The sequence below is a fragment of the Sparus aurata genome, chromosome 15 (assembly GCF_900880675.1).
Source record: "Sparus aurata chromosome 15, fSpaAur1.1, whole genome shotgun sequence".
In the NCBI taxonomy this organism is placed as follows: Eukaryota; Metazoa; Chordata; class Actinopteri; order Spariformes; family Sparidae; genus Sparus; species Sparus aurata.
Genome location: NC_044201.1, coordinates 17,572,271 through 17,596,553, shown reverse-complemented (window position 1 = coordinate 17,596,553; position 24,283 = coordinate 17,572,271). Strand labels below are relative to the sequence as shown.

Here is a 24,283-nt window from a genome sequence, read left to right as displayed (position 1 = left end):
TCACAGAAACCAAAATTGAAATATTATGCCAAATACTAACATATTAGTGGGTGCACACATCTGGATTAAGTGCATGGTTCCCTACGTTGGCATGTAAGCACCAGCTGGATTGATGTCATGTCCTTGTTTTGTCAGTAACAGTTTGTTTCTCTCATGAGTAGTTTGGTCACATTACCTATCAGCTTGTGCAGTTTGTCCTCATCCAAAACCACAGCCTCCACTTTGGCTGTCTTCTTCTTCACCACCATGACTCTGCCCTGTGTGAGGAGCACAACAGATTCATTGTTTATATGTCTATAAGTGCCTATTTGTGAGACATGGCTTCATAGTGAATACAGACTAGATGTTCGACTCATTACGAGACCCTCACACCTTATATTCTCTCTCTCTTCCTCTCTCTCTCTCTCTCTTTACCTTGGCTACCTCCTGCTGCTAAGACTGATGTTAGCCAACTATCGCTAGCTGTCTAGCACTGACTCCACGTCTAAAATAAAAAGACGAGACAGGCAAAACAAACACTTAAGCAATAAAACACTGAAACGCTCACAAAGCATAAATGGCTAAATAAAAATGTAAAGTTAAATTTCAGCAGCGTTCACCTCAATTCAGCATGTGGTTTACTCAGCTCTTCTCTCTCAGCTTGTTGCTGTAACTAAAATTAAGCTAGTCGATAAAACACGTCGACTTCCGGTACACATTTTTCATAATAAATTACTTTTCAAACACCAGTCCCAATTAAAAAAGAATATGCCTCTTGTTTTCACTTTTTTGTTGATATTTCGACTTTTGGTATCTTGTGAGTAAAATAAAGTAGTTTTGAGCAAAATCTGTGGTTCAACAAGCTTTGCAGTCTTCCTTTTATGACACAAAACTGTATTTTGAAGCCTCACTTGTTTAACTTCCGGTCTTGTTCTCGTAAATTGACACATTGATGGTCCATGCTGCACATGTGAGACGTCACTTCCGACAAATTGTCACAGACCGCCCTCAGATGACGGTCAGGCCATAAAATAGCGCTCCGGCTTCTCATTGGTGCGGACAACACGTCAATCAAACACGAACACGAGGCGCTGCAGCGCAGGGACACGCCTTCCAAATATATGATTGGCTGTATTGTGCGAAGCCACGCCCTCTAAATCCATCCCGTCTCCAACTTTTTGCCCGAGAGCTGAAATGACATCCTTTTGGAAAGAGAGTAATTCAACGTTTTTACTCATGAATTAGGATTTTATCTACAGGAATGACAGCAAATGTATAGACGCGTGTGTCGACATGGCGTGAAGACCCCTGTGTAGTTTATATCCATCTGAGATTATCACGGTAAGTCGAGGAACTTTGATGAAAATTGCTGTTTTTTTTAATTAACGTTAAATAGGAAACGGCGGAGGCTAATTGGAACTGTTTTAGCTAACGGTCTATATGTAGTACGAATGGTTCAAACGGTGTTTTCATTCACCTGTGGGACAAATTAGCTTTGCTGAGTACCAGTCTCTCAGTTGTCCGCTATTCGGTGTAACAGTGCCGTGAAAGTTATGATAGTTGAGGACACAGTAACGTTAGTCCGTATCGTTTCTCCTTACTCATTAATTCTCAGTTTTTAAGCGAACAACTCAGCGCCACTTGAATAGTTTTGCTAGCTGGTGTTAGCTTTGTCCTCAGAAATATAGCACTAAAATCTAGGCACCAAAAATACAGTACGTTTTGTCAATTAAATGTCAAAAAATGACCAGAAAAACAAACATACATGACCACTGAGGCGTTATAAGTCTCTTGTTATTCAATTAAAAGAACCACAAATAATTTAAAGATGCATTTTTGCCTTAGAGTGCCTCATTGTTGACTAAATTAGATGTAATTCTTAGTAGTAAAACTTTTTGAAGAATTCTTACAGTGGTAAGACAATTGTGATTTAAAACGCATTTTAAAACAAATTTTACCTCAATGTTTAGTCAATTAGTTTATTTTCCATTGAGGAGTGGATTATCGCCACATATTTGTAACTCATTTAAATACCTAAACAGTGAGTAATAGAGGTCTTACAATTTGAATGGCTCACAAATACATCACCAGTCGAAAACACAGGGAAGCACTCAGACAGCACATTCAGCTCCACTGTCTCTTTACACTGACTTTACTCAACAGGAAGTCTGGGAGAATGGGACAAAAAGAAGCTCAGAGTCAGGGTCCAGGGGTTAAATGGCCTTTAATGTTTTCCACCAACCACATCCTTTTATCATCACTGTGGAATGACGCCTGGGCGAGAGGGAATAGATGAGCGTGCAGACAAATTTTATCTTCCCTCTGTTATAGAGAACTGACTAACATTCTCATAGGATCTTATTAGTAAGAAACTTGAGCTAATTAATTCCTCAGAAGACTAACTGAAAGATTATCTTCCAACAAACCATTGGGAATAAAAGAATACCCTTCTTAAAGCACTATATAACAAAAGCACTATAAATCCGATAATAAGAACATTACTGCATTTTTTGTTAGTTTAAATAAAATGCCTTATTTAACTAAATCCGTGTCCATAAACTAGACTATAAAGAGGGTGAGAGAGGGTGGTCTACATAGTAAAACTTAATTAGGCTTGTAACTTTTAAACCGTTACTCCTACAATGTGAATCACAACAATGCAGTGTAAATTACAGCACATTTAAATGATACCTTGTATTTTAAAATGTACTTTGACAATATCTTTGTATTCATTTTAGAAATGGTTATGTATAATATAAGAACAGATATCACAATTCCTTAACTCTCAAGGCATGGTTTTATATGGGTATTTGCAGGCCATATATGTCATGTCATTCATTGCCTTGACTTATTTACGTTGTTTTGTTTTGTGGGATGAGAGCTCTTTTTTTTTTGCCTTCTTTCGTCAGTGTTTACCACAGCAAACAGGCGACAGAAATAAGCCTGTGGAAACCAGTTTATGGCCTCCCTCCACACATGTTTGCAGTCTCTTTGTGAGGAGGCCAGGCTGGTAATGAGAGGTTATTACTCGGGAGAGAAACCCGGGCTTTCTATCTTCTTCCCCCTGCTCCCCTCTCCTCCGTCAGAGATCCTAATTCGCCTCTCTCTCTTTGTCTCTATCTCTGTCTCTCGCTCTGTATTTACTGCCTGTTTTCCTACCGTAATGCTGGAAAACGTGATGCAAGACCAATCATGATGAAGGTATCGAGGTGTTTTGGAGCAACAGTGGTGTTTTTCTATTTGGCTCAACTAAGTGATACGCCCACTGCCCACACTGGTCCAGCTGGGCTTGACCGTGGAATATTTCAGGTGTTGGCTGGTGGCAAAACATCTGCACAACAACAAACCCTCTGTCTGTTTTTTTTTTTCTCTTCTGAGTGTCTACATATGTTTCTGCGTATTGGGTTAGAGAATTTTGGTAAAGTATATTGGTTTGTAAGTACAAGACATTGAACTTATATCAAAAAACAGTCACATTTCTATTTCCCCATCTGATAAGAATTTTATTTTTAGATGTTTTATTACAGAAATTGTATAAAAGTCATGACCACAATAGCCTAAATTATGTTATAATGATTCTTATAGATAAATTATTGTGAAAACAAATGTTCCCCTTTTGGCTAGGGAAGCCTTGAAACCCTTACAGACCCCTGACCCCACTTTGAGAACTATTGGTTAAAAGAAGAAATCAGTTCATTTCACTTCTTGCCTTAAACCAATATCCATCAGTATGCATCAATCCTCATGAGTTTTGAGTTTTATGCAGTTTAGTCTGAAGACCTGAAGGTGAGCAATAGCTGAATAAAAGGATTTTGATTGTCCTTTGGAGACTCGTCTTTTGCATGTTCACTGCAGTCCCTGGTCAGCAATCATTCACTGCTGAAGGACCATTGAGCAAAACACTGAATCCCAACCAGCTTTAAAGACAGTCACTGCCAGCTGACCCTGAACCTCACTTCCTTGTGGAGAGGGAAATGAAAAGAATACTATCTGACAGGAAACATATAATGGGATCTGTCTATGTAATATTATTATTATGTGTATCACTGCTGTGTGTGTTTTCCAGAGGCTCAGACGGTATGGCGGAGGGGGAGGAGGCCATGAGCCAGGAGGACTGGAAGGAGAAGTGTATCGTCCTGGAGGCGCTGCTTATGAAGTTCAGAGTGCAAATCATCAAGATACGTGAACTCACTGCTGACAAGGTTGGCTCAAGTATACTTTTTTCTGTAAACCTAAGACCCCAACAAGACTGGATTTATGGGGCTTATACCAGCACCAATATTAGAAGACAATAATAATCTGATATCCATATATCAACTGATATTTTCATATATGCAGAATATTAACATAAATGCGTATTTTGTTTGCAGTTTAGATCATTTATTATTATGATCAGGTGTGATGGTGGCAGAACATTGGCAGTTTACAGTTTAACAATAAAGTTTATTGTCCAAAATTACATCACTGAAACATTGGAATAGTTATCAGTTACCCTAAGCATTTTTCTCTGCATTATGTTCTGTATGGTTCTACAGATACTGTAATATCTCTGATTGGCCAATATCAGCCAATTAATATAATATAACTGGCGTTATGGTATGCATTGATTCATTATAGGGCTGCTTGACAAAAATCATATATTGGGCAGAAATTGCTTTTGTGATATGATTCATGATAAGTGGGTGAGGATCATTTTTGCATCACAATTTTCATTTTCACTGAAAACACTAGTAAAGCCATGATGATGCAACATTTGTTGGAGTCTGAACCAAACAAACATGTTTTCTTACATGTGGAGAACAACATTTGTCGACCACTTTTTAGTTTTTGATAACATTTTGATTAATTGGCAGAATAATTCATTTATTTATTTAAAACCTTGGAAAATGCATTGAAGGAGAACTCTCATTTACGGTAATGACAAGGTTCAAACATATGCTATTATAAAGTAGATAATAGCAAAAAATCATCAAAGAAGCAAGGAGGCAGCAAGTAAGAAAGGAAACTTGGTGCAACGGTAAAATTGACATTTTGACTGAGAAGCAACAACAACAGCAGAGATGAGCAAGTACATCAGTATCTGTGTCTGTATCTCTTCAACCAGTGAAGTTATCCGTACCATATCTGTACTCTGAATGGGCAGACCGGAATTGGGTGGGACTAACCGGAAGTTGTTAACAACTAACTGTTGCTATATTTATTATTCTTCTGAAAACTATTTATAAAACAGACTCAGTTTTATATTTTTGATTACAAGATTAAGAGAAAGAGATCAGAATTTGTTTCATGAAAGAACAGAAGAGATGTGAGCGGGAAACAGCTAAAAATGCCCTAAATGACATTTTAGTTGGTTTGAAAAAGCCAGATAAAGTCGATTTGTCTGTTTTTGGTTCAGACTGATATTACAGGATCAAGAACAACCACAACTGTGCAGATTTAAAGATGATATGTATTGATGGGCTGCCTCATTTTCCCTGAATGAACCAAATGCACTTTGAACAGAGAAGAGGAAGACAGTAAACAAAGTGGCAAAAGTTTTTTTTATGATGGATCAGATTAAACTCACATCTGATCGATTTGTTATTTGAATAAACATGGAATAATACTGGTGGTGCTGTTATTTTGGTTTACATGGGTGGTTTGTTTAGCCCTCAGTATATTGATTGTACAGTAACACTATTTCATCAGCGAGCCGTTTGGTTCACTGTCCCATCAGATCAAATCACTGCACTGATTGCTGTTGTAGGGGTGTTTTGTGTTTTGGTAAAACAATCTGCACATCATTAGGGATGAAATAATTAGCTGATTCATTGAAAAGTCGTTTTAGTCGTAATTAATGGCCAACTATTTTGATAATCTCGTTTCAGTCATTTTTCAAGAAAAATGTGAACCATATGCTGTTTCCAGCTTCTTTAGTGTGAGGATTTGTTGCCGTTCTTTGTTATTTATGATAGTAAATGAAGTGTCTTTAGGTTTCGGGCTGTTGGTTGGTAAAAGGAAGCAATTTGAAGACGTCACTTTGGGTAAATTGATCAGCAGATTAATAGATAATGAAAATAATTGTCGCAGCCCCCCCACATAGATTACACCTGTGATTTCTCACTCCTTCTCTCCTCAATAATGGCGGACGTCAGGTGATTTCTGGGGTAGATGCTCGATGATGAAGAGAGGACAGGAGGAAGCATAATTAGCTGAATCAAAAGCAGGTGTTACTGTTCCCTCTGCTGTTACAATCACTCTCCACCACACAGAGCAGACAAAGGACAACTTATATCAAGTAAAATTTGGAGAGTGTACCAAAAACTCTGCCAAAATAAGAAAGTAGTCGACATGTGGCCCTCATAAGTACACTCTCCTGTGGTGTGTCTGGTGGGTACAGTGCAGGCTGTCCCTCCCTCCCAGCTGGCCAGCACTGGGCCAGCCCAAACTGTTCAGTGGCCTAGATCTGAAGCTGCTCTCCAGGGAGGCTGATTAGAGCTCTAATGTAAACAGCAGTCTGACCACAGGGCTCCGCCACGCACTGCATGATGGGATTGACCCAGCTCCAGTCAATTACAGAGTCAATGTAAGCTTAGCTGGACAGCAAAACAAACTCCTGGAGAGACTTGGAAGAAAGATTGGCTTTGGTGGGTTTTTGCAGCCCACGTAGCACATGTGAAAGTCTCTGCTGTCTTATCCATCCTGTTTGGCAGGTTGAATTTAACTGTGTTTCCACTCGGCACTGTTAAACACACCGGGCAACTCAGAATGACGCAAATGTGTTTTCAAGAGAAGACTCTGCACCACTATAAAGTTATGTAATTCACCTCAGCTTCTACAGCTTAATTTTCCTTCTTCACTGGTATTTACTAAATGTCAGTTTAGTAGATTGGAGCTTAGTTGCCTTGTCTGTATTGCGTGCCAGTTTAAATTATTAGAAGTCTCTAAACTGGAGTCAACACCTCATAGCCCTCAGCCTATACTACTGCTTTTCTTAGCTCTGTAATATGTGATGTTTTTGTAAATCTGATGAAGAATAGCAGTAATCCTTTACCACACACTGATTTTAGTTCCCAAAGATCAAGAGTTCATCAAGAGTTCAACCACAGTTCAATGTGTTTCTCAAGGACAAATACTGACAAAAATACTTCTAGACCACAGGTACTTCTTTCATCAATAAAACCCATCAATTATTAAATGCAAATAACTGCAAAGATGAATGAACCTGCTGGGAATAAGCTGTAAATTCTCCGGTAAACCCAAATTTTATGAAACTTATTGTCAAATATTGAATTTTTGATAATAAGAAAAAATCAGGTACAGTCTTAAAAAATGACTATAGGATACACAGAAACTACCATCCGGACCTGCTATTTTTCCATCAGAATTAACACGTAGTTATTTTCGCTCATGTAGGTTTGTTGTGAGACTGACCCGTCACCTTGTGCTCACTGACCTCCTGATGCTATGAGCTCATCATGTTAACATCCAGAGCCCTGCTGCTGTTCTTTCTCTTCTGTGGCTCCCACCGTCTCAGTCAGAGCTTGTTGTTTCAAAGCTGTGCGGGGGCGCATGTACGTCACTACAAAATCCCCCTAATATCTCACTGTGGAGGTTGCTAATATGAGGATGAATAAGTCATTTTGAGTGGTGATTAACTCTGTTGTTGAGGCCTCTGGTTCTTTGGTTGGTGTCAATTCATTGATGCAACTGTAGCATTACAATATCAAACATTTATAGGTAGAATGCAGCCTGTATTATTTAAGCCTACGTGCCGAGGGGCCAGAATTTTACATTCCCCTATGTCTGACCTTTAAACCTCAGAATGAACAAGAATACATTTATTTGCAATGTTTTAGTTTCTGGATAAATTCTTTGCAAGTTAAACAGTTTGCAGAATTTTGCTTTCAACTCCTGATTGTTTGAGCTTTAACCAGTTGAGGATTAAAATGAGATAATTCTCCAGCAGATCAAGAATTGATTTAATCATGCCGAACTAAGATGATATGCATCAGAATCAAATGAAATGATCTGAGCCAACTGGCAGATTTTGTGCTGCTTGATAAGCAAATGAGATTTAATCAAATGACGCTTTGATTTATTAAGATGGTTACAGTTTGAAGGGACTAACACAATTTCTTTAAAAGTCAGTATGTTTGCTTATAAAATCTTTATATTACCAAAATATAAATGTCAGTTATTGGAAATAATTACAATACAAATGAGTCTGTGTAACTGGGTCAGGTGAAAATGAATGAAAAATGATTCCGGGTAGTCTTGGCACATTGCTTAAGTCCTAGAAAGCAGCGAGCGAGGATGGAGAGGAAATGAGAAGAAAAAGAAAGAGAGGAAAAAAATGAAGCCTTGTGTAAAGATTGAGCCACCCAAGGGAGGAAATACCCAGTTTAGTAAATAGTATGTGTGTGTGTGGTGTGTCGGTGAGTGAGTTTGCAGTTATTCTGTGTCTGCACGTGTTTGCAGGTCAAGTCAAATTCATTTACAATCTGTTTTGAGAGTTTATTTTGCACAAAAGTGAAAACTGGTGTGGGTGCAGTTATTCAGGCGGGATGTTAGTTTTGGCCTGTGGGAGCTTCAGCTGTAACAGTAGGCTACACATCTCATTATGGAGACAAAGAGACCATGTGTGTTACATTTTCTGTCAGCCTCCCCCCTTCAACCCAACACACTTTCTGAATATTTTCATTTTATCTCTCTGCCTGTGAACCTCACCCCTATAAAGAATGTGTCAGTGTTCAGAACTAGGTGAAAAGCTAATGATAAATGAACAGATTCCAACCCTGTTATAATTTAAGGTTGTATATCACCATATTGTGGTACACCAAGAGACAAATGGGGCCATTTGAGGACTTTATCTCTGAGAAATGGCTCACAAATAGTTTTATGTTTAGAAAAGGCCAAATAATTTCCTAAAACAACTGGTCACTGTTAGCGTTAGTGTACGTTACTTAAACTGGAGTAAGTTGTGCATCGTTTGGGATTAATATACAGTGCATTAAACTTTGGTTGCCTAGCCATACTTAATATTTTGTTGACAATAACTAATTTATAGACTATTTCCTATAGACATAGCCTGTAAGAAGGAAACTATATCCATAATAATACATACACAAAATACACACTCATTTACTCTATCTCCTGACTGTACATACAGTAGACACACACCAAAACCACAGGGTGGAGTGGCATATTGTGGTTTGTTCCTCAGTGCTGAGTGATTCCATATTTGGAAAGAAACAGTACGTCCACCCTTCTTGGTAGGTGGGGTTCGCTGGCCGAAAGCTGACCTATTGTGTGTCATGATATGACTTGTCAGTCACAGTCAGCATTCAAATCTATTATTATGCATCTGCAAGTCACAATGTTACATTAAACATATACATATTTATAGCAATTTTAGAGAATTGATCGCAGTCCACAGTTCACACTCTTATAGTAGTGTTATCTGGATATGCCCTGCGACATCCAAACATCTGCTTTCCTCAGTAGCCACCTAGTCATCACCACATAGATACATATGGCCATCCTTGAAAAAGCGATGTCTGTACAGAAATCATGACCCAGTTACTAAAGATGATCCACAGACCTTGTTGTGAGCAGTTGAAGCAACTATTTTCTCTTTACTTAACTACGCTGCATCACTGCAAAGAAAAAAGCATACAATTACTTAAGAACGAGAGACTAGCTAACTAAGCAAACTAATATTTCAGTTTAACTGAGAAGGACACCATTAATTTACCTTCCGCGCTGTCAAGAACTTACGGCTATTGTCTATGAAAAAAAGTTCCAACATAAAACAGAAAATATTGGGCAGAAGGCATGTCTCCAAAACTGTGCAAGTAACAATCCAGATGGAAAATGAAATGTATATTTAATTTTGGTGTGAACTGACCCTATAAGTTATTCAGCTTTTTTTTCACACAAGTTTTCTTTTCTTCATGTTTGTCCATCTCCATTTGCTTGTGTTTATGTTTCGAAATGTATATAGTCATGTGCGTGTATGTCCTGTGTGTCAAAGGAGACTAGTTTATCCCTCTATTTGCCCTCAGTTTTCATTTAATTGAACATATTTTACCATCAACAAGTTGTAACTATAGTTTCAGGGTGTTGGTGAGCATATGTGCCAGATAATAATGCCTAACTGTAACTATATTTGGTATTAAACCTGTAGGTCAGCACCGTGTGTCGTAGCGTCTACAGAAAGAGGCTTTGTGAGGTGGCTGTCTGCCTGCGGATGGAGCGATAGGGGGGTGGATGGAGTTCAGGGGGAGGTTGGCCACAGAGCGCCAGTTGTGGAATTCTAGGAATGGAAGTTGAGCTAGAGTTTGGATCTGAACAGGGAATTGACTGCAGAGGTGATAGAGGGTTTTTAGAGCCTCGGTCACGTGTGTGTGTTTGGGTCAGGCTGCAACACAGGAAAGCAGCAGGAGTGTGTGAGTACATTTTTAGAGAGCAGGTAATGGACTGTAACTCTGTACTGTAGTGTAAACCTCTGATTGGTCACTGCACAGGATATGACACATACACACAGGCCTTATTCATCATAGGTATAACAAACAGAACAAGGAAAGCATGCACAGTAGAATATCATCATCAGACATGTGTTTATGGGTTTTTATATGTTGTTATGTCTGGTGTATGTGCATACGATTGTGTGTGTATCGTCTCCAGCACTAGCCTACAGTATAGTACATGCCCTGTAATTAACATGCTGTTCTCTGCCAGATGCTATATCTGTTTTTAGAGAGGCACATGTGGTTTGTGGTGCAGCAGACGATCTATATAGAGTGTATGACTGATTGTGTGTGTGTGTGTGTAGATGTGATGTATTAACCTTTTTCATGTCTGAACTTAAAAGTCAGTTCAATTGGCAAATACTTTTTTGAAGTGAAAGGGACCTCTTTGTGTTTCTGTAGTCTGTAAGATCAAAATAATGTCAGAAAAAGATGTAGAGAATTCACTCAGGAAAGTTGTGTATCTATGTTATTGTTATATTTGTCACTTTTGTTAAGTTTGTATCAGCATGAAAGGAAAAAGCTAGTCGCAATATCTCCAACGGCAGACGTGAAAAAGAAGTTCCAGTGACATAAGTACACCCACAGGAGATGTATAACAGACATTTCCAGGCCAACTAGTAGAATCAGATTTCAAAATCACACTGAAATGTCAGTGGAACCATTGGCTGCGTGAGGGCCACGCTGCCACTTTGGTCCAGAGACCGTTGTGCAGTGGAAACAGTGAGCGGCTCTTGCAGGGTGTGGCTGCTTTTGGACTGAGCTGGGTCCACCTTCCTGGTCTCTGGCGGTCAACAGAAGCAGAGAAAAACTGCAGCACGGCCATGCCAGTCTCCCTCAGCAGCTAAATACAGCTGTTGCCTCTTTACAGTTTGGTTATGGAACAGGCAGCAGATGCATTATCTAATTAGAGTGCTAATTTGTTGATTTCTACAGTGCATGTAAAAGAACCACCAAGTACTGGCAACAGCATAGAACATATGACATAAGTGTGTTGGCTCAAAGTCTTTTTCCATTTCTTGAACAATCTAAAACAAGGCAAATTACTTGGAAAATTAAGTGAGGTTTAGGAATTTGGGTGTAGGAATGCAAAAAAAAAACCTGAATGGAACCAAAAGCAATCTGTTTTTATCTCAAAAATGGCCAGAGATTAAATTCTTGAAGCTAGATCGTCTTGATTTAAAAAAATGTTTTTAATGCATCTTACCTACAATCCATTAGACTGATTATCCATATTTGGAATTTGTAGTAAAAATACAAACTTTGTATCAAATATTGCAGTGACCACTGATAAAACTTTAGTGCAATTTAGAGGCACTTAAATAGTGTATTTCTATTTTTTGCTTCTTTATGCATTCACTCCACTACATTTTGGATGGAAATGGTGTGCTTTTTACTCCTCCACTTCATTTATTTAATAATTTTAGTCACTCATTACTGATTCAGATTATTCAGTGCTGAAAGGTTATGGGTATGGTAACACATATGCGAATGCAGTTGAATGAAAATTGCCCGCAGGTGTTGAATGTGGGAAGTCCAAGATGTGAGGCACACAGAACTAGCTGCTTTGTAGTTTGCTGGTTTGTAGTCAGTTTAAGCGTTCAACCACTATGTCTACGCTATTGGTTGTGGCTGTGACTTGACTGGCTGAAGTTAAACTCCATGCAAGCCAAGATGCAGATTTGCTCTCACCACTAAATGCAGATGTTTTTTCGCCCCTGTGTATGTGTGAATGTGGCCATGACTGAGGCATAGCCACAGGCAATAAGACCATATGCTAAATTTGGGTCATTTACATGGCTAGGTTGATAATCAGTCCATCCCCAAAAGTGTTAAATTTCTGCACCTTCTTGAAGCTCTGCACTGTTTTGTTTTCATAACTGTGCACAGGTAGCTGAAAGACAAACCAAGCAACATCAACATTTACTAAAAACACTTCGGACAGATTTCATTAAAGCAGCCACTGCTGGGTCTTGCATGAAAAAGGCCTATGACTACTTGATTGTGAATCTGTAACTGAAGAAGGTGAGCCTTAGTTTGCTGTATATCCAGTATAATACTCCACAGTAAATTACTTCCTTCATTGTCTTTAGCAGTCTATATTTTCCTTAGCTACATCTGATTCTTCGGTGAGTCAGTCCCAACATCAATTGTCAAAAGTTTCCTCTGATCTAGTCTTAATTTGTATGTGTGTATGTGCACATGCAGCAGAATATCCTAACCATGGTGGTTGTAGAGTTGCTACACAGAGAATTTCCATCAGCATTCCTGCATATTTTCCTTCATAAAGCCACTGAGGTTTAAGAGAGTTCCCTCAGAAGACACTGGTTTCTCTGCAGCTTCCGCCACTTTGAGCCGAGGAATTTCAGAGGAATGTTGCTCATAAAGTCATCTCTCTCCTCCACTCCCACAGGGTTTTTCAGCCTAGTGTGTGTGCGTCCTGGTTGTACGCCGGCCTGTGTGTGTGTGTGTGTGTGTGTGTGTGTGTGTGTGTGTGTGTGTGTGTGTATGTATGTGTGTGTGTGTGTGTGTGTGTGTGTGTGTGTGTGCGTGTGTGTGTGTGTGTATCTAAGCTGTGTGACCTTTGGTGTTGCTGCAGTTTTAACACACTCCTACCAGGTTCCACATACCCTGCTCTGATCTAAGTACACAAAGAGCTGGTTGTACCTTTATAGATGTGGCACCTCATCAACATTACGTAACTGGTTAAAGGTGCTATACAGCACCTCTGCAGGAATAAAACTGCCTCATCAATTCCGAGACATAAGTATGGGTGTTGTAAACAAATGGACCCACTGCCAGCAAAAATTGGCAGTTTCCTCTTAGCAATGGAGTCTGCACTGAGTTTTATAGATAGTGTTGGAGTTATTGCCTTTTATAGTTAGTTTTTTTATTTTTATTTTTATATACTACTGTTCACGTCTTAGGGCACTAACCTCCTGGCACAAACAAAGCTAAGGATAGTCGACAAAAGAGACGGATGGAGACAGGGGAAGAGAAGAAGGGCCTATGCAAGCATGATGCTAATCAGCCAATTGTTTTGACAGGATTTTAAGTCATGATACCTTGATTTAATTTCATGGATTTGTCACATCCACAGAGAAATGTATACTACCTGTATTAATAAACTGTTTTTTAAAGTGGGCTGCAGTACTTCCATCAGGTTGTGATGTCACAACTATACACTCAGCGGTCAGCAATGCCCCCAATTTGGCTGTTGTTGAAAACACAGTGGCTGGGGCCTGCTTAGGCCTGTGAGAGCTGACTAAGCAGAGCAGACTGGGCTTTTCGGGAAGGGGGGCTATAAAAGAGATAAGCTCTAAAACAGAGCGGTGCTGCCGCAATTGACAGTCTGAGAATAATGTATTTTTTGTAAACATTTTCTAGTAGCCACCCAAAATAAAAGTAGGAACCTGAAAATTAGCATAACGTGGGGCCTTTAAGCGTAATTCATAACATTGAACAGTAATAAAACTACCATTGATCCAGTGACGATGCAATTGTTGAAAATAATTTGTTTACATTTGGAGAACACATATTTACTTGAGCATCTGATGAAAAATCCAGCTGTGGAAAATAAATGAACAACACCATTATGATATATTAGAAAATATGAGTAGATCGTGCTTCCAATAAATGTAATTATCTTAGATTCAATCTGAGACTTTGTAATGGATTTTGTATGAGGGATTAATTGTTGCTTTATGCCTAAAACGTAAATGTGCATCTGAGATCCATCTGTGAACTCTGAGTATCCTAATTGTGATTCTAAGCATTCTTTTGGCCAGCTGCAAAGCATCTGCTCTTCTCCAGCGTAGCGGCGTTATCTCGCCTGGTGTTCTTATTCATATCTTGCATGCTGTTCTTTCTTTGTCTTTACTTGGCGCTGTTGTGTTTGGAACTGGAGTGGAGTTGATATATCACTGCCATGTGGATGCAAACATTCTAGTCAAAAGAGTTGAGGGGAACTGAAGCACTAATTTCAGATCAGATACTGCAGGGGAAGGGAATGTTTGGTTTTAGTTTGTTTATGTGCCTGTATTAAGTAACAGGAGTAGTAAGTACAATGTTCACCAGAAAGGAGGTCAAATTTAAATCATGAGAGATAAAATGAAAGACATTTGTGTGCTCTTCCTTTCCCAGATTCAGCAGTTAGAGACGCAGGTGATCGATGCAGAAAAACGTGCCTTCACTGCTCACCAACAGGTAAGGACCCCTAACAAACTGTGTATGTGTGGCCTTATGTGTTTGCATGTATATTTATACATACAGTATGTGTGTGTGTGAATCCAGGTGCAGTGGATGGAGGAGAAGCTGAAGGCTCCAGACAGTCAGTCCGGAGACTCAGAGGTGCGCTTGTTTCAGCGGTGCCAGGAGCTGCAGGCCTTGGTGCAGGAGAAGGAGGACGTCATCGGCCAGCTGGAGCAGCAGCTGGAGGAGCAGGTAACACTCGTACACGTGAAGAATTTCATCACAGCAACAGATGTCCTGCCAGTGGATGTTTTTTTTTTTCTTTGTTCATTTCAAGGTGCAAAAGAATGTAGAGGAACATGTGGCATTAAATTCAACTTCATGGACTTCACTTCTGAAAGCAGCTCTGGGAATGTGGACAACAATCCTAGATAAAATTGCTTTGTCCCTATCAGAACCTCACTATATCCCTACTAAAGCATGAGTTAAGGAGTGCCAAACTCAGTTGGAAAAGTACAAAAAAATAAAAAGATTTATAATAATCCTTTAAGGACACTGAAGAAGCAAGAAGAGCAAACTACTTTTCTGAATTTATCTCGAGTGATATTCATAATCAAAGGCTTTTGTTTAATGCTTTTGACTTCCTTGTGAACCCATCTTCTTCTATTGTTTTTAAGCCTGTTTTAGGTGAAATTTAGGATTTCTTGTCCTCGTTGAATTACAATCCATCCACTGTTTGTGTCCAGAATTAGTCTATGCCTGCTTGCGTTTAACCTGAGACGAACACGACTGATGTTTGTGCATCTTTCACCAGAAACAGATCCGACTTCAGGACGCCAAAACAGTGGAAGAGAAAGCAGCTAAAATCAAGGAATGGGTGATGCTAAAGTTGTCAGAGGTGAAATAATTATGGCATTTAATATAAAGTTGTGGAAACTGAGTGGATGGGAAAAAATGTTAGCTTGATGTTTAGCATTGGCATCACCAGTATCACATCCCCTTTGATAATTCTTGTTGAAACATATTTATTGTTAAGTTTGAGGTGGAGAATGCAGCTTTACGAGAAACCAACAAGCAACAGGAGGCTCAGATTGCGGAGTTAGAGAAACAAGTACAGGGTAAGAGTTCTGCATGTTTGTTCAAATGTGTTTTTATGTCCAACTTAGCTTGATATTGTCATGGTTTTTAACTTTTTGGTTTCAACCTGGCTGCCCCTGTGTATCTGTCTGCATTTGGGTCCTACTTGGAACTGTGACAGACATTTTCTCCATGAGGACACTGAACAAAGTGTTTGTGTGTCTACAGCCTTTGAGCAGAAGTGCGGTGGTGGACGAGGAGTCCTGTGCAGACCAGGTGAGGCCCAGCGCCTCAGCAGCCTGACGTTTGGCTGCTTCCAGGTGAGGGGGAAGAACCCTCAGGTCCTTACTGGACCAGCACCCTCCCAGAGGACATTGAGCACCCAGGAAGAGACTGAGGGCAGAGATGAATGTGGTAAGTTCCCAGAGGTTCACAGATGTGGAAACAGATTCTGGGAGTAAATATATTTATGGGAGGCAGTGGATGAAAGTGCAGCTTCATAGTGGAAATGGAAGGTTTTTAGCCATTTGGACATAAATGTGGCGTCTTAGGCAAAGGTTTTCACTATCATCTTATTTTGCCACTCTTTGTATTTCACTTAGAAAATGTACTTATTGATTTTGCGTAACTAGAGGGCAAAGGAAGGATTTTTTAAAAATGAGCTAACAGTAAAAAAACATATTGTGCTTTAAATAATCAACACAATAAAGAGCCATTTTTTCTTCATGCTTATGGTCAGGACCTGTCTTTACTTAATTAAAGTATACTTGTTAGACAGATCGCACGCAGTCTGTAGACTGTTACACACAAAGTTATTTAGCTGTGAGGCTCCAGAGAAAATGGTAATTAAATACTGTATATAAGTCATAAATATAAAAAAAAAATGATGGCACTGTACTATGTTTGTATTGCTACTTATTAATCATTGGATCCTTTTTTCATGTTTTCTTTGTCAGAGAAGAGCAGTAAACACACAGCCTTCTCTGGGACAGACAGTGAAGTCCAGAGACCTGACCAGACTCTGGAGGAGGACAGTGCATCTGAAGGTCTGGCTGAGAATACATGTGGGCCTGAGTCTCGTGGCGTCTCCTCTGTGCTCTCTAGCGCTGCATCAGAGGGGGAGGGAGGAGGAGGGTGCGAGGGCCGAGGAGGAGGTGGAGTGTGCGGTCTGGAGTTCAGCCGCCCCGGCAGTGAAACTTACCTGACTGCTTCAGATGACAGCAGCTCTCTGTTTGATGATGATATGCAGCGTGCGGAGCGGCCCGGCTTCAGCCTGCTGGGCTCATCAGATGGGACTCTGGGAGGGTGTAAGGAGGGAGAGGAGGAGGCGCACAGGGCCAAGCTGGAGGACTGCACCTCTGAGGAGCTCAACAAACGTTTTCAGTCACAGAGACTTGACTCCTCATCCTCCTCCAGCGACGCTAACACCCCAAGCCCCATCCTCACACCAGCCCTCACTCCTAAACGGCCTAACCCACCCCAGGACTTACGGGACAACCCCGCCTCACCCAAACAGCCCCGGTTGCGAACCCCAGCAGGGTTCGGGTTGATGAATGTGGCTCTGGCCAAGAAACACCTGAGCCAGCCGCCGATCAGCAGTGAGGCAACACACGGACAAACACGTAATGCTCTCAGCATGCTGCGCCCCCTCAGGCCACAGGAAACTGACCTCGACTTGGACCAGGAGGTTGGCATGGAAACAGGCAGGGACACACCTCCTCAAGCACTCCCCAGCTCAAAATCCCTGCAGCTCTCACCTTGTCCACCTGAACTGGGTGTAGAGATCAGCCCAGAGAGACAAGACTGTGACAGCTCAGCACCAGGCAACAAACCTCCTACACCCCCTTTACACAGGCTGCCCTCCTGGGTAAGAGAATCTAATGTGTGATTAAAACCGAGATTTGAAATGCACTATGATTTAAAATGCACCTGTACTTTACACTTCATTGAAGAGCATGTAGAGCATTCGGAAACTCCAAGTCCCTCTCCAGTCAAAAATGTGTTTTTGTTCTTGTTCCTACGGTTGGATGTTTGAGCTTAACCGTGTAGAATGTTGTATAAGCGAGTTTGACACTTGAATTTCCACTGTTCTCATTTAGAAATCTAGTCTTAAGAGGTAAGCCTGACATATTACTTTTGTTTTCCTAAACTTAACTAAGTAGTTTTATTGCCCAAACTAGATCAACCCTGTAAATATTGTTTTAAATACCTAAAAACTATAAATTCACTAAGTCTGACCCTCTAACCCACATAAAGCTCATACCCATATTTCACTCAGCCAGCTCATCACATTAGTGCTGCAGTAATGAATGCCTGCCATTCCAAAAATTTTTCCAGCAGAAATCTTCACATAAAGCACCCAAGTGGCCTTACAAGGCAGAATATCACCTTTCATGTACATGAGGTCAAATACACAAATAACTGAAAAACAATGTGCACTCAGAGCACAGGCAGAGAAGATCACAGAGCTTGATGAAGCACGCACTGCTACATTCTGCAAAACCTCACCAAGGTCCCACTCTGAGATTAGACTTTACAGTGGAGTAGGAGAAATCTTGTCGACTAAGAGTGTTATCTGCTCATAAGGTGACATTAACAGTCAGAACAGAGCTTGTAGATGAGAACATATATTTAACTAGTAGTAGAATAGTCAGTGCTTTTAAATACTGATTTATATTTTAGCATTTTTTCTCTATAGGAGAGTCGTATCTATGCTGTGGCTAAATCAGGAATCAGACTTTCTGAGACGTCCTGCACAGACCCTGCCAGCAAAGGTAAGACCAGGGGAAAGAAGTTTGTTTTGTTTTTTACCAGCTCTGTCTCAGCTAACTACCTGAACTGTGATGTGTGTTGCAGACCCGTCCCTCCAGTCCTCATATCCTGCCTTTGTAATGTACACATCCCTCATCTATAAAAACATGACTACTCCAGTTTACACTACTCTTAAGGGGGTGAGTTCAGCCTTGCACTGCAGGACTTTTTCATTCATTATTAACTCTCATACATTCATGTTGCATGTTTGACCATCTGTGTAGCAACACGTACCAATACCATGTTAACCAATGCCTGGTCCAATCTTGCAGAAAGCCACTCTGCTGAGCAGCAGTCCATTCTCAGATGAGTCATCCAGCTCTGAGGAGTCATCTAGTTCAGGAGAGGAGGACGGCTCCCTCTGCAGCTCACACACCTCCTCCAGCTCCCGCAAGGACAGCACCCCAGGCAGCCCTCGCTCTCTCAAAAGAGGTACAGCACACCTATAGTATACCGGGAGGTTTTTGAGAATACCTAAAGAAGAAAAAGAATCAACCCACAAACAATCATTGCACTTTTCCATCGGAAAGTCATGGTGTGTTTGTAACAGTCAGCAGTGGATTAACAGTGGTCATCATGAAGTAATTCATTAATCCATATCTCATACACGAGTTTCTGCAAAATAGAGTAACTGAATGTGTGTGAACATGTTATTTGTATTACTCTGTAATTCATTATTGGCAATCTGACATTTATATCGCGATGTACCAAAGTTCATTGTTTACAGTATAGTAATATCGCCCTTCAGAATCTGTGCTTTTGTTCTAAAGCAATATCTGTTTGATTCAGTCTTTCTAATGGCAAGCAGAAGGCAAGTCCAGTGGTTTCAAATAGAAATCAATTGACCCCACTTCCCACTTGATTTAATACCTCAGTAAATGGTTTCCTCATGAGTTTATGGTCTCAATCACTAGTTGCAAGTCTTTTTTAATACAGCAACATGTTCATTTTGTGCCTTATGGCCAAAATTAGGATAAAATAGACGATAAAGCAAGGTATGCTCTAGGGCATGGCTACCTTGTGATTGACAAGTTGCTATCGCCACATGTCCTCTGGTTCTCAGTCAGATCCAATGAGAATATCCTCAACAGCTCCGTCATCGCATCCAAATGTGGGCTCTTCTGTCTCCAGAAAAACCAAGATAGCGACTGAAGTAATGCAAAAGCTGTGTAGTCCACAAACCAATGACAACCACTGTAACATTGTCAACTGCTTTATTCTCCTCCAGCGGTGTCCATGTCTTCAATGACCTCAGAGAGCGACTATGCCATCCCTCCTGATGCCTACTCCACCGACACAGAGTGCTCCGAACCAGAGCAAAAACTCCCCAAGACCTGCTCTGCAGCCAGTGACAACGGCAAGAGTGTGAGTCAGTGTGCACGTCCCTGAGTGTATTCACAGGAGGATTGCCTTACGTGTGACACAACAAAATCACTGCCATGGTGATTACAAGCTGACATGTTGTCTTTAGGGCTTTCGGATGCACTGAGTCAGGATTCAAGTCTTTATCAGTCATAGTCAATACATGATGCAATAACACAGCAGTATAGTAGTTCTACCAGATTTGAAAGTTTATCTTCCAAAGCTTAAAAAGATGTGTCCTTTCACTGCATTTGGGGAACTTTTATAAAGAAACATTGTTTTAAAGATTGGCAATGTGATTAGAAATTCAAAGCGCAACTTTGTTTAGCATTTATTTTTATAAAGGCAAAAAAAATCAGCATTCAAAATATACTCTTCATCTGTTACTTACTCGTACAGATAAACATTTGTTTATTTATATTAATATTTTTGCTTGTGCTTTTCTTTCACGTATAAAAGGGTTAAACTACATAAACTTTAGTAAGTAAATAAGTTTGATGAACTGTCATCATCTGTGTAAGCTCAATATGACTCATTCTCAAAGGTTTTCAATAACCCAACAAAATGTAAAATCTCTAAATGTCTCTAAATCTCTAAAATTTTGGGATGTATTAGTGAGTTACTCTTATACTATGTATTGTATCTTGTACTGAAACACAAACACACACATGAAACTGAACAACAATTCTTATAGGAGCCGATGGAGAAGTCAGGCTACCTGCTGAAAATGGTGAAAACGTGGAAGAAAACTTGGAAGAGACGCTGGTTTGTCCTCAAAGACGGAGAGCTGCTCTACTATAAATCACCTGTGGGTTTTATTCTTTGTAACATTTTTAGCCCCCTTTCAAATATTTCTACTGTTTATCTTTAGTTTCTTGTTATTAATGTGGTAATAAATGATTGTTCTGTTCCATAGAGTGATGTGATCAGGAAACCTCAGGGTCAGATTGAGGTCAACGCCACCAGCAGTATCGCCCGTGGAGAAGGAAAACAAGTTCTCCAGGTATTCAGCTGTTTTGTCCGATATTGGATATGTAAATCTACTCTAATGAAATTATATATAGTCAGACCTATACCCCTTGAGTCACAAAATATAGAAGCACAATTAAAGAAGATTCTCTTCCTCATTCTCTCCTTCACTCTCCTTCATGTGTTTCTTGTGTAGATAGTGACAGGGAAGCGTGTGTACTACCTGAAGGCTGACTCTCCTAACCTACTCGAGGAGTGGCTTAGGGTGCTGCAGAGCGTGCTCCGGTTGAAAGCTGCCAGTCCTCTCTTCACACAGCCAGATATTCGCCCTGGCATGAAGGGACTGCTCATTAAGGTCCAACAACTTACCATTATGACCTGAGACTTGGCACTAACTTCCTTACTTACTAATGTTTTTGTATAATAAGAATTCAGATGCATATCTGTAACTTATATAAAGCCATCACCACATGGTTCCTGTTCCTTGCAGGTGAAGCACGGCTACTCCAAGCGGGTTTGGTGTGCTCTGATTGGCAAAACCTTGTACTACTTCCGCAGCCAAGAGGACAAGGTAGAATCTCCTGGTCTTAAGATTAATAGGATAGTGAAACAGAACTAAAATGCACTTGTCACATTGATGTTTTTTGAGGTCAAACAATACATTTGAGAGGTTTTATAAAGATTTATGAGGTTCAACACAAAAACTGTTTTGTTATTTGTTGTTTATATTTGAGTGTGTGCATTTATGTGTGTATTCCCAGTTCCCCCTGGGTCAGATTAAGCTGTGGGAGGCCCGGGTGGAGGAGGTAGACAGGTCAAGAGACTCAGATGACGATCTGAAGTCATGTGGGCGGGGCTTACAGACAGCACATTTTACCATAGCCATCCACCCACAGGAGCAGGGACCGACCTACCTGCTCATCGAGTCCCGCCATGAAAAGGTCAGCGACACTCTGAGAGTGCATCTTTTTTTCTCAGCTTTGCAATTTTTCTGCTCTTCACTGTCAAGAGATTCATGATCCAGACAGTGATGCCTTATTTATTTTACTCTCTTTATCTGAAATGTAAGTTTCTGGTATGTGGTGCTTATTTACTCTAGTGTGTCACAGCAAATTAACATGCTACCATATATTTGATAGAGATTTAATCTGCGGAAGCCCTGAGTGGCTAATGGGGGGAAAAATTCTGGTGAATTTTAATTTCATCAGTGAAAACAGTTGAAGAAAAAAGTTGTCAGCATCAAGTGTTTTTTTTATTATTTGTTAGTTTTTTAAGGGAAAAAAAACAAACATGATCCTCAATCTTAATTTTATTTTCTCATTTGCCTCTCTTCTGAGATTCTAGTTGATCTGAATTAAAAAGCTTTGACAGTGCTATGAAAATGTTACTTATTCTAAGTTTAAACTGATAATTGATCATGAGGTCTTACTATGTTCCCTGTTAGAATTTAAAAACATGTTGGTTGTTGTTCTCATGCTTTTTTACATGGCTCTGGTATTTATGATACTATCATGTGTGGTTCTGAAGGATTCGTGGCTGTACCATCTGTCTGTGGCAGCCGGCACCACAGTGGGTAAAGTCGGCACAGAGTTTGAACAACTGGTGGGAAAACTCTTCCAACTAGACGGAGATCCAGGTGAGTTTTACTGACTATTTGTTTTTGTTTTTCATTTTTTTGTTTGATGAAGGTTCTCAGTCTATGGAGGACCAAACCTGACATAAGTATAAATAAATAAATAAATAAATAAATCCATAAATGCATAAATAAATACATGAATAAATGCATAAATGCATAAATAAATACATAAATAAATAAATAAATGCTGAAATAAATGTATAAATAAATAAATGCATAAATAAATACATGCATAAATAAATGAATAAATAAATAAATGCTGAAATAAATGTATAAATAAATAAATAAAAGTATAAATAAAAGAATAAATGCTTTTTATTTATTTATACATTTCTGTTCACCTACATTTATTTATTTCTGTATTTCTGTTCACCTACATTTATTTATTTCTGTATTTCTGTATTTCTCTTCACCTACATATATTTATTTCTGTATTTCTGTGTCCATATGTAAATGAGGAGGTAGGAGGTCCTAACCTCAGTCAAGAGCATGATTGGTTACAGGAGTGTGCTCGATGAGGGTCTACTACTTCTGCCTTACTAGCAGCGCTGATTCCTGTACACTGTACAGGAATGTTGCTGGCTACCAGCAAGCCCGCTCAGCTAACTGTTAGCTGCAGTTGTTGACATTTGTTCATGTAGCTATGGTATAGTTATGAATTTGACTGGCGTTCATTTTAACTTGCGAAGGTCCCAGGTGTGCTGGTGGTGTGGTTTGAGAATCCCGTCTGGAGAGAGAGGGATCCTCAGCCATGTCCGCTAACCAGGAAAAGCGTTCTGCTCATCGCTCCAAGTCATGTGTATGTGTATTCTAGACGAGCGCTACAGAGCACAAATCGTCCAAAAGTGCATGTTGTCGGTCTCATATCTTTGTCGTGAATGTCTGTACTCTCAAATAACTCAAGGGTGGAACAGGCTGAGGCATTTGTTCACGCGAAGCGGCTCGAGAGCGGCGTGGAGACCCCTTTTAGCTCTTATGTTAGCTGCTCGCTGTAGCGCAGCGTCCAGGCTACCTTGTGACACCGGTTACCATCCGGTATTTTTCATTCCGCACTGTTCAAATGGTCGCTTAAAGCCATCGTTCCGAGCCGCATACATCGTTATTAAGCTGAAGCTAAGTCGGTGTGAAAAGTGTACACTGTCATACAGCCTGCTGGTCAAACAGTCTGCAGAGTACGTTGACATCCAGCCCGAGCTCAGTGCGAGGTCAATCAGCTGTGGCAAATCGTGAGACGTCCAAATCAACCTGTGATACAAACACCAGTAGCGACAATGGTTCATAGGAAAGCCCAGACATGTATCTCACTCTCGGTGGTAACGTGTCAATAGTTAACCTGGACGCTACGCTCTTAGCGCTACAGCGAGCAGCTAAAAGCTAACTAGCAGCTAACTGCTAACAGCGGTGTCCACGCCGCTCTCGAGCCGTTCGGCGTGAACAAATGCTTGATACTGTTCCACACATGAGTTGTTTAAGAGTACAGAGATTCACGACAAAGATATGAGACCGACAACATGCACTTTTGGACGATTTGTGCTCTGTAGCGCTCGTCTAGCAGTGGTTTGCAAGTCGCAGCCCCGGCTTCTCCGTGTGGATAGAAGTGTTCAAGCCACGTCAAAACGAATACACGTATACATGACTTGGAGCGATGAGCAGAATGTTTTTCCTGGTTAGCGGACATGGCTCTCCAGACAGGATTCTCAAACCACACCACCAGCACATCTGGGACCCTCGCAAGTTAAAATGAACG

General features: G+C 40.3%; 2 protein-coding genes across 4 annotated transcripts in view; one reads left to right on the top strand and one right to left on the bottom strand.

The window, feature by feature from the left end:
* thada (THADA armadillo repeat containing) overlaps positions 1-666 on the bottom strand; it is a 96,208-nt gene extending 95,542 nt beyond the window's left edge. Inside the window, exons 1-2 of one of the 2 annotated variants that reach the window (XM_030442585.1) lie at positions 600-666; positions 176-257 (exon numbers count right to left, since the gene is read on the bottom strand). In XM_030442585.1, coding sequence (XP_030298445.1) covers positions 176-248 — 73 coding nt within the window. In that variant the 5' untranslated portion in view covers positions 249-257; positions 600-666. Of the gene's footprint in view, positions 1-175; positions 258-372; positions 392-599 lie in introns of those variants that run through there. The other variant, XM_030442586.1, reaches the window with a different exon arrangement.
* A 484-nt stretch (positions 667-1,150) lies between these two features.
* The window catches only part of plekhh2 (pleckstrin homology domain containing, family H (with MyTH4 domain) member 2), a 34,150-nt gene continuing 11,017 nt past the window's right edge, over positions 1,151-24,283 (top strand). Inside the window, exons 1-18 of one of the 2 annotated variants that reach the window (XM_030442865.1) lie at positions 1,151-1,320; positions 4,046-4,181; positions 14,634-14,696; positions 14,784-14,933; positions 15,496-15,579; positions 15,718-15,799; positions 15,987-16,172; positions 16,715-17,625; positions 18,457-18,532; positions 18,615-18,709; positions 18,842-19,001; positions 19,798-19,934; positions 20,626-20,739; positions 20,848-20,934; positions 21,097-21,255; positions 21,391-21,471; positions 21,797-21,841; positions 22,428-22,536. In XM_030442865.1, the coding sequence (XP_030298725.1) occupies positions 4,059-4,181; positions 14,634-14,696; positions 14,784-14,933; positions 15,496-15,579; positions 15,718-15,799; positions 15,987-16,172; positions 16,715-17,625; positions 18,457-18,532; positions 18,615-18,709; positions 18,842-19,001; positions 19,798-19,934; positions 20,626-20,739; positions 20,848-20,934; positions 21,097-21,255; positions 21,391-21,471; positions 21,797-21,841; positions 22,428-22,536 (2,662 nt within the window). In that variant the 5' untranslated portion in view covers positions 1,151-1,320; positions 4,046-4,058. Of the gene's footprint in view, positions 1,321-4,045; positions 4,182-14,633; positions 14,697-14,783; positions 14,934-15,495; positions 15,580-15,717; positions 15,800-15,986; positions 16,173-16,714; positions 17,626-18,456; positions 18,533-18,614; positions 18,710-18,841; positions 19,002-19,797; positions 19,935-20,625; positions 20,740-20,847; positions 20,935-21,096; positions 21,256-21,390; positions 21,472-21,661; positions 21,842-22,427; positions 22,537-24,283 lie in introns of both variants that reach the window. The other variant, XM_030442864.1, reaches the window with a different exon arrangement.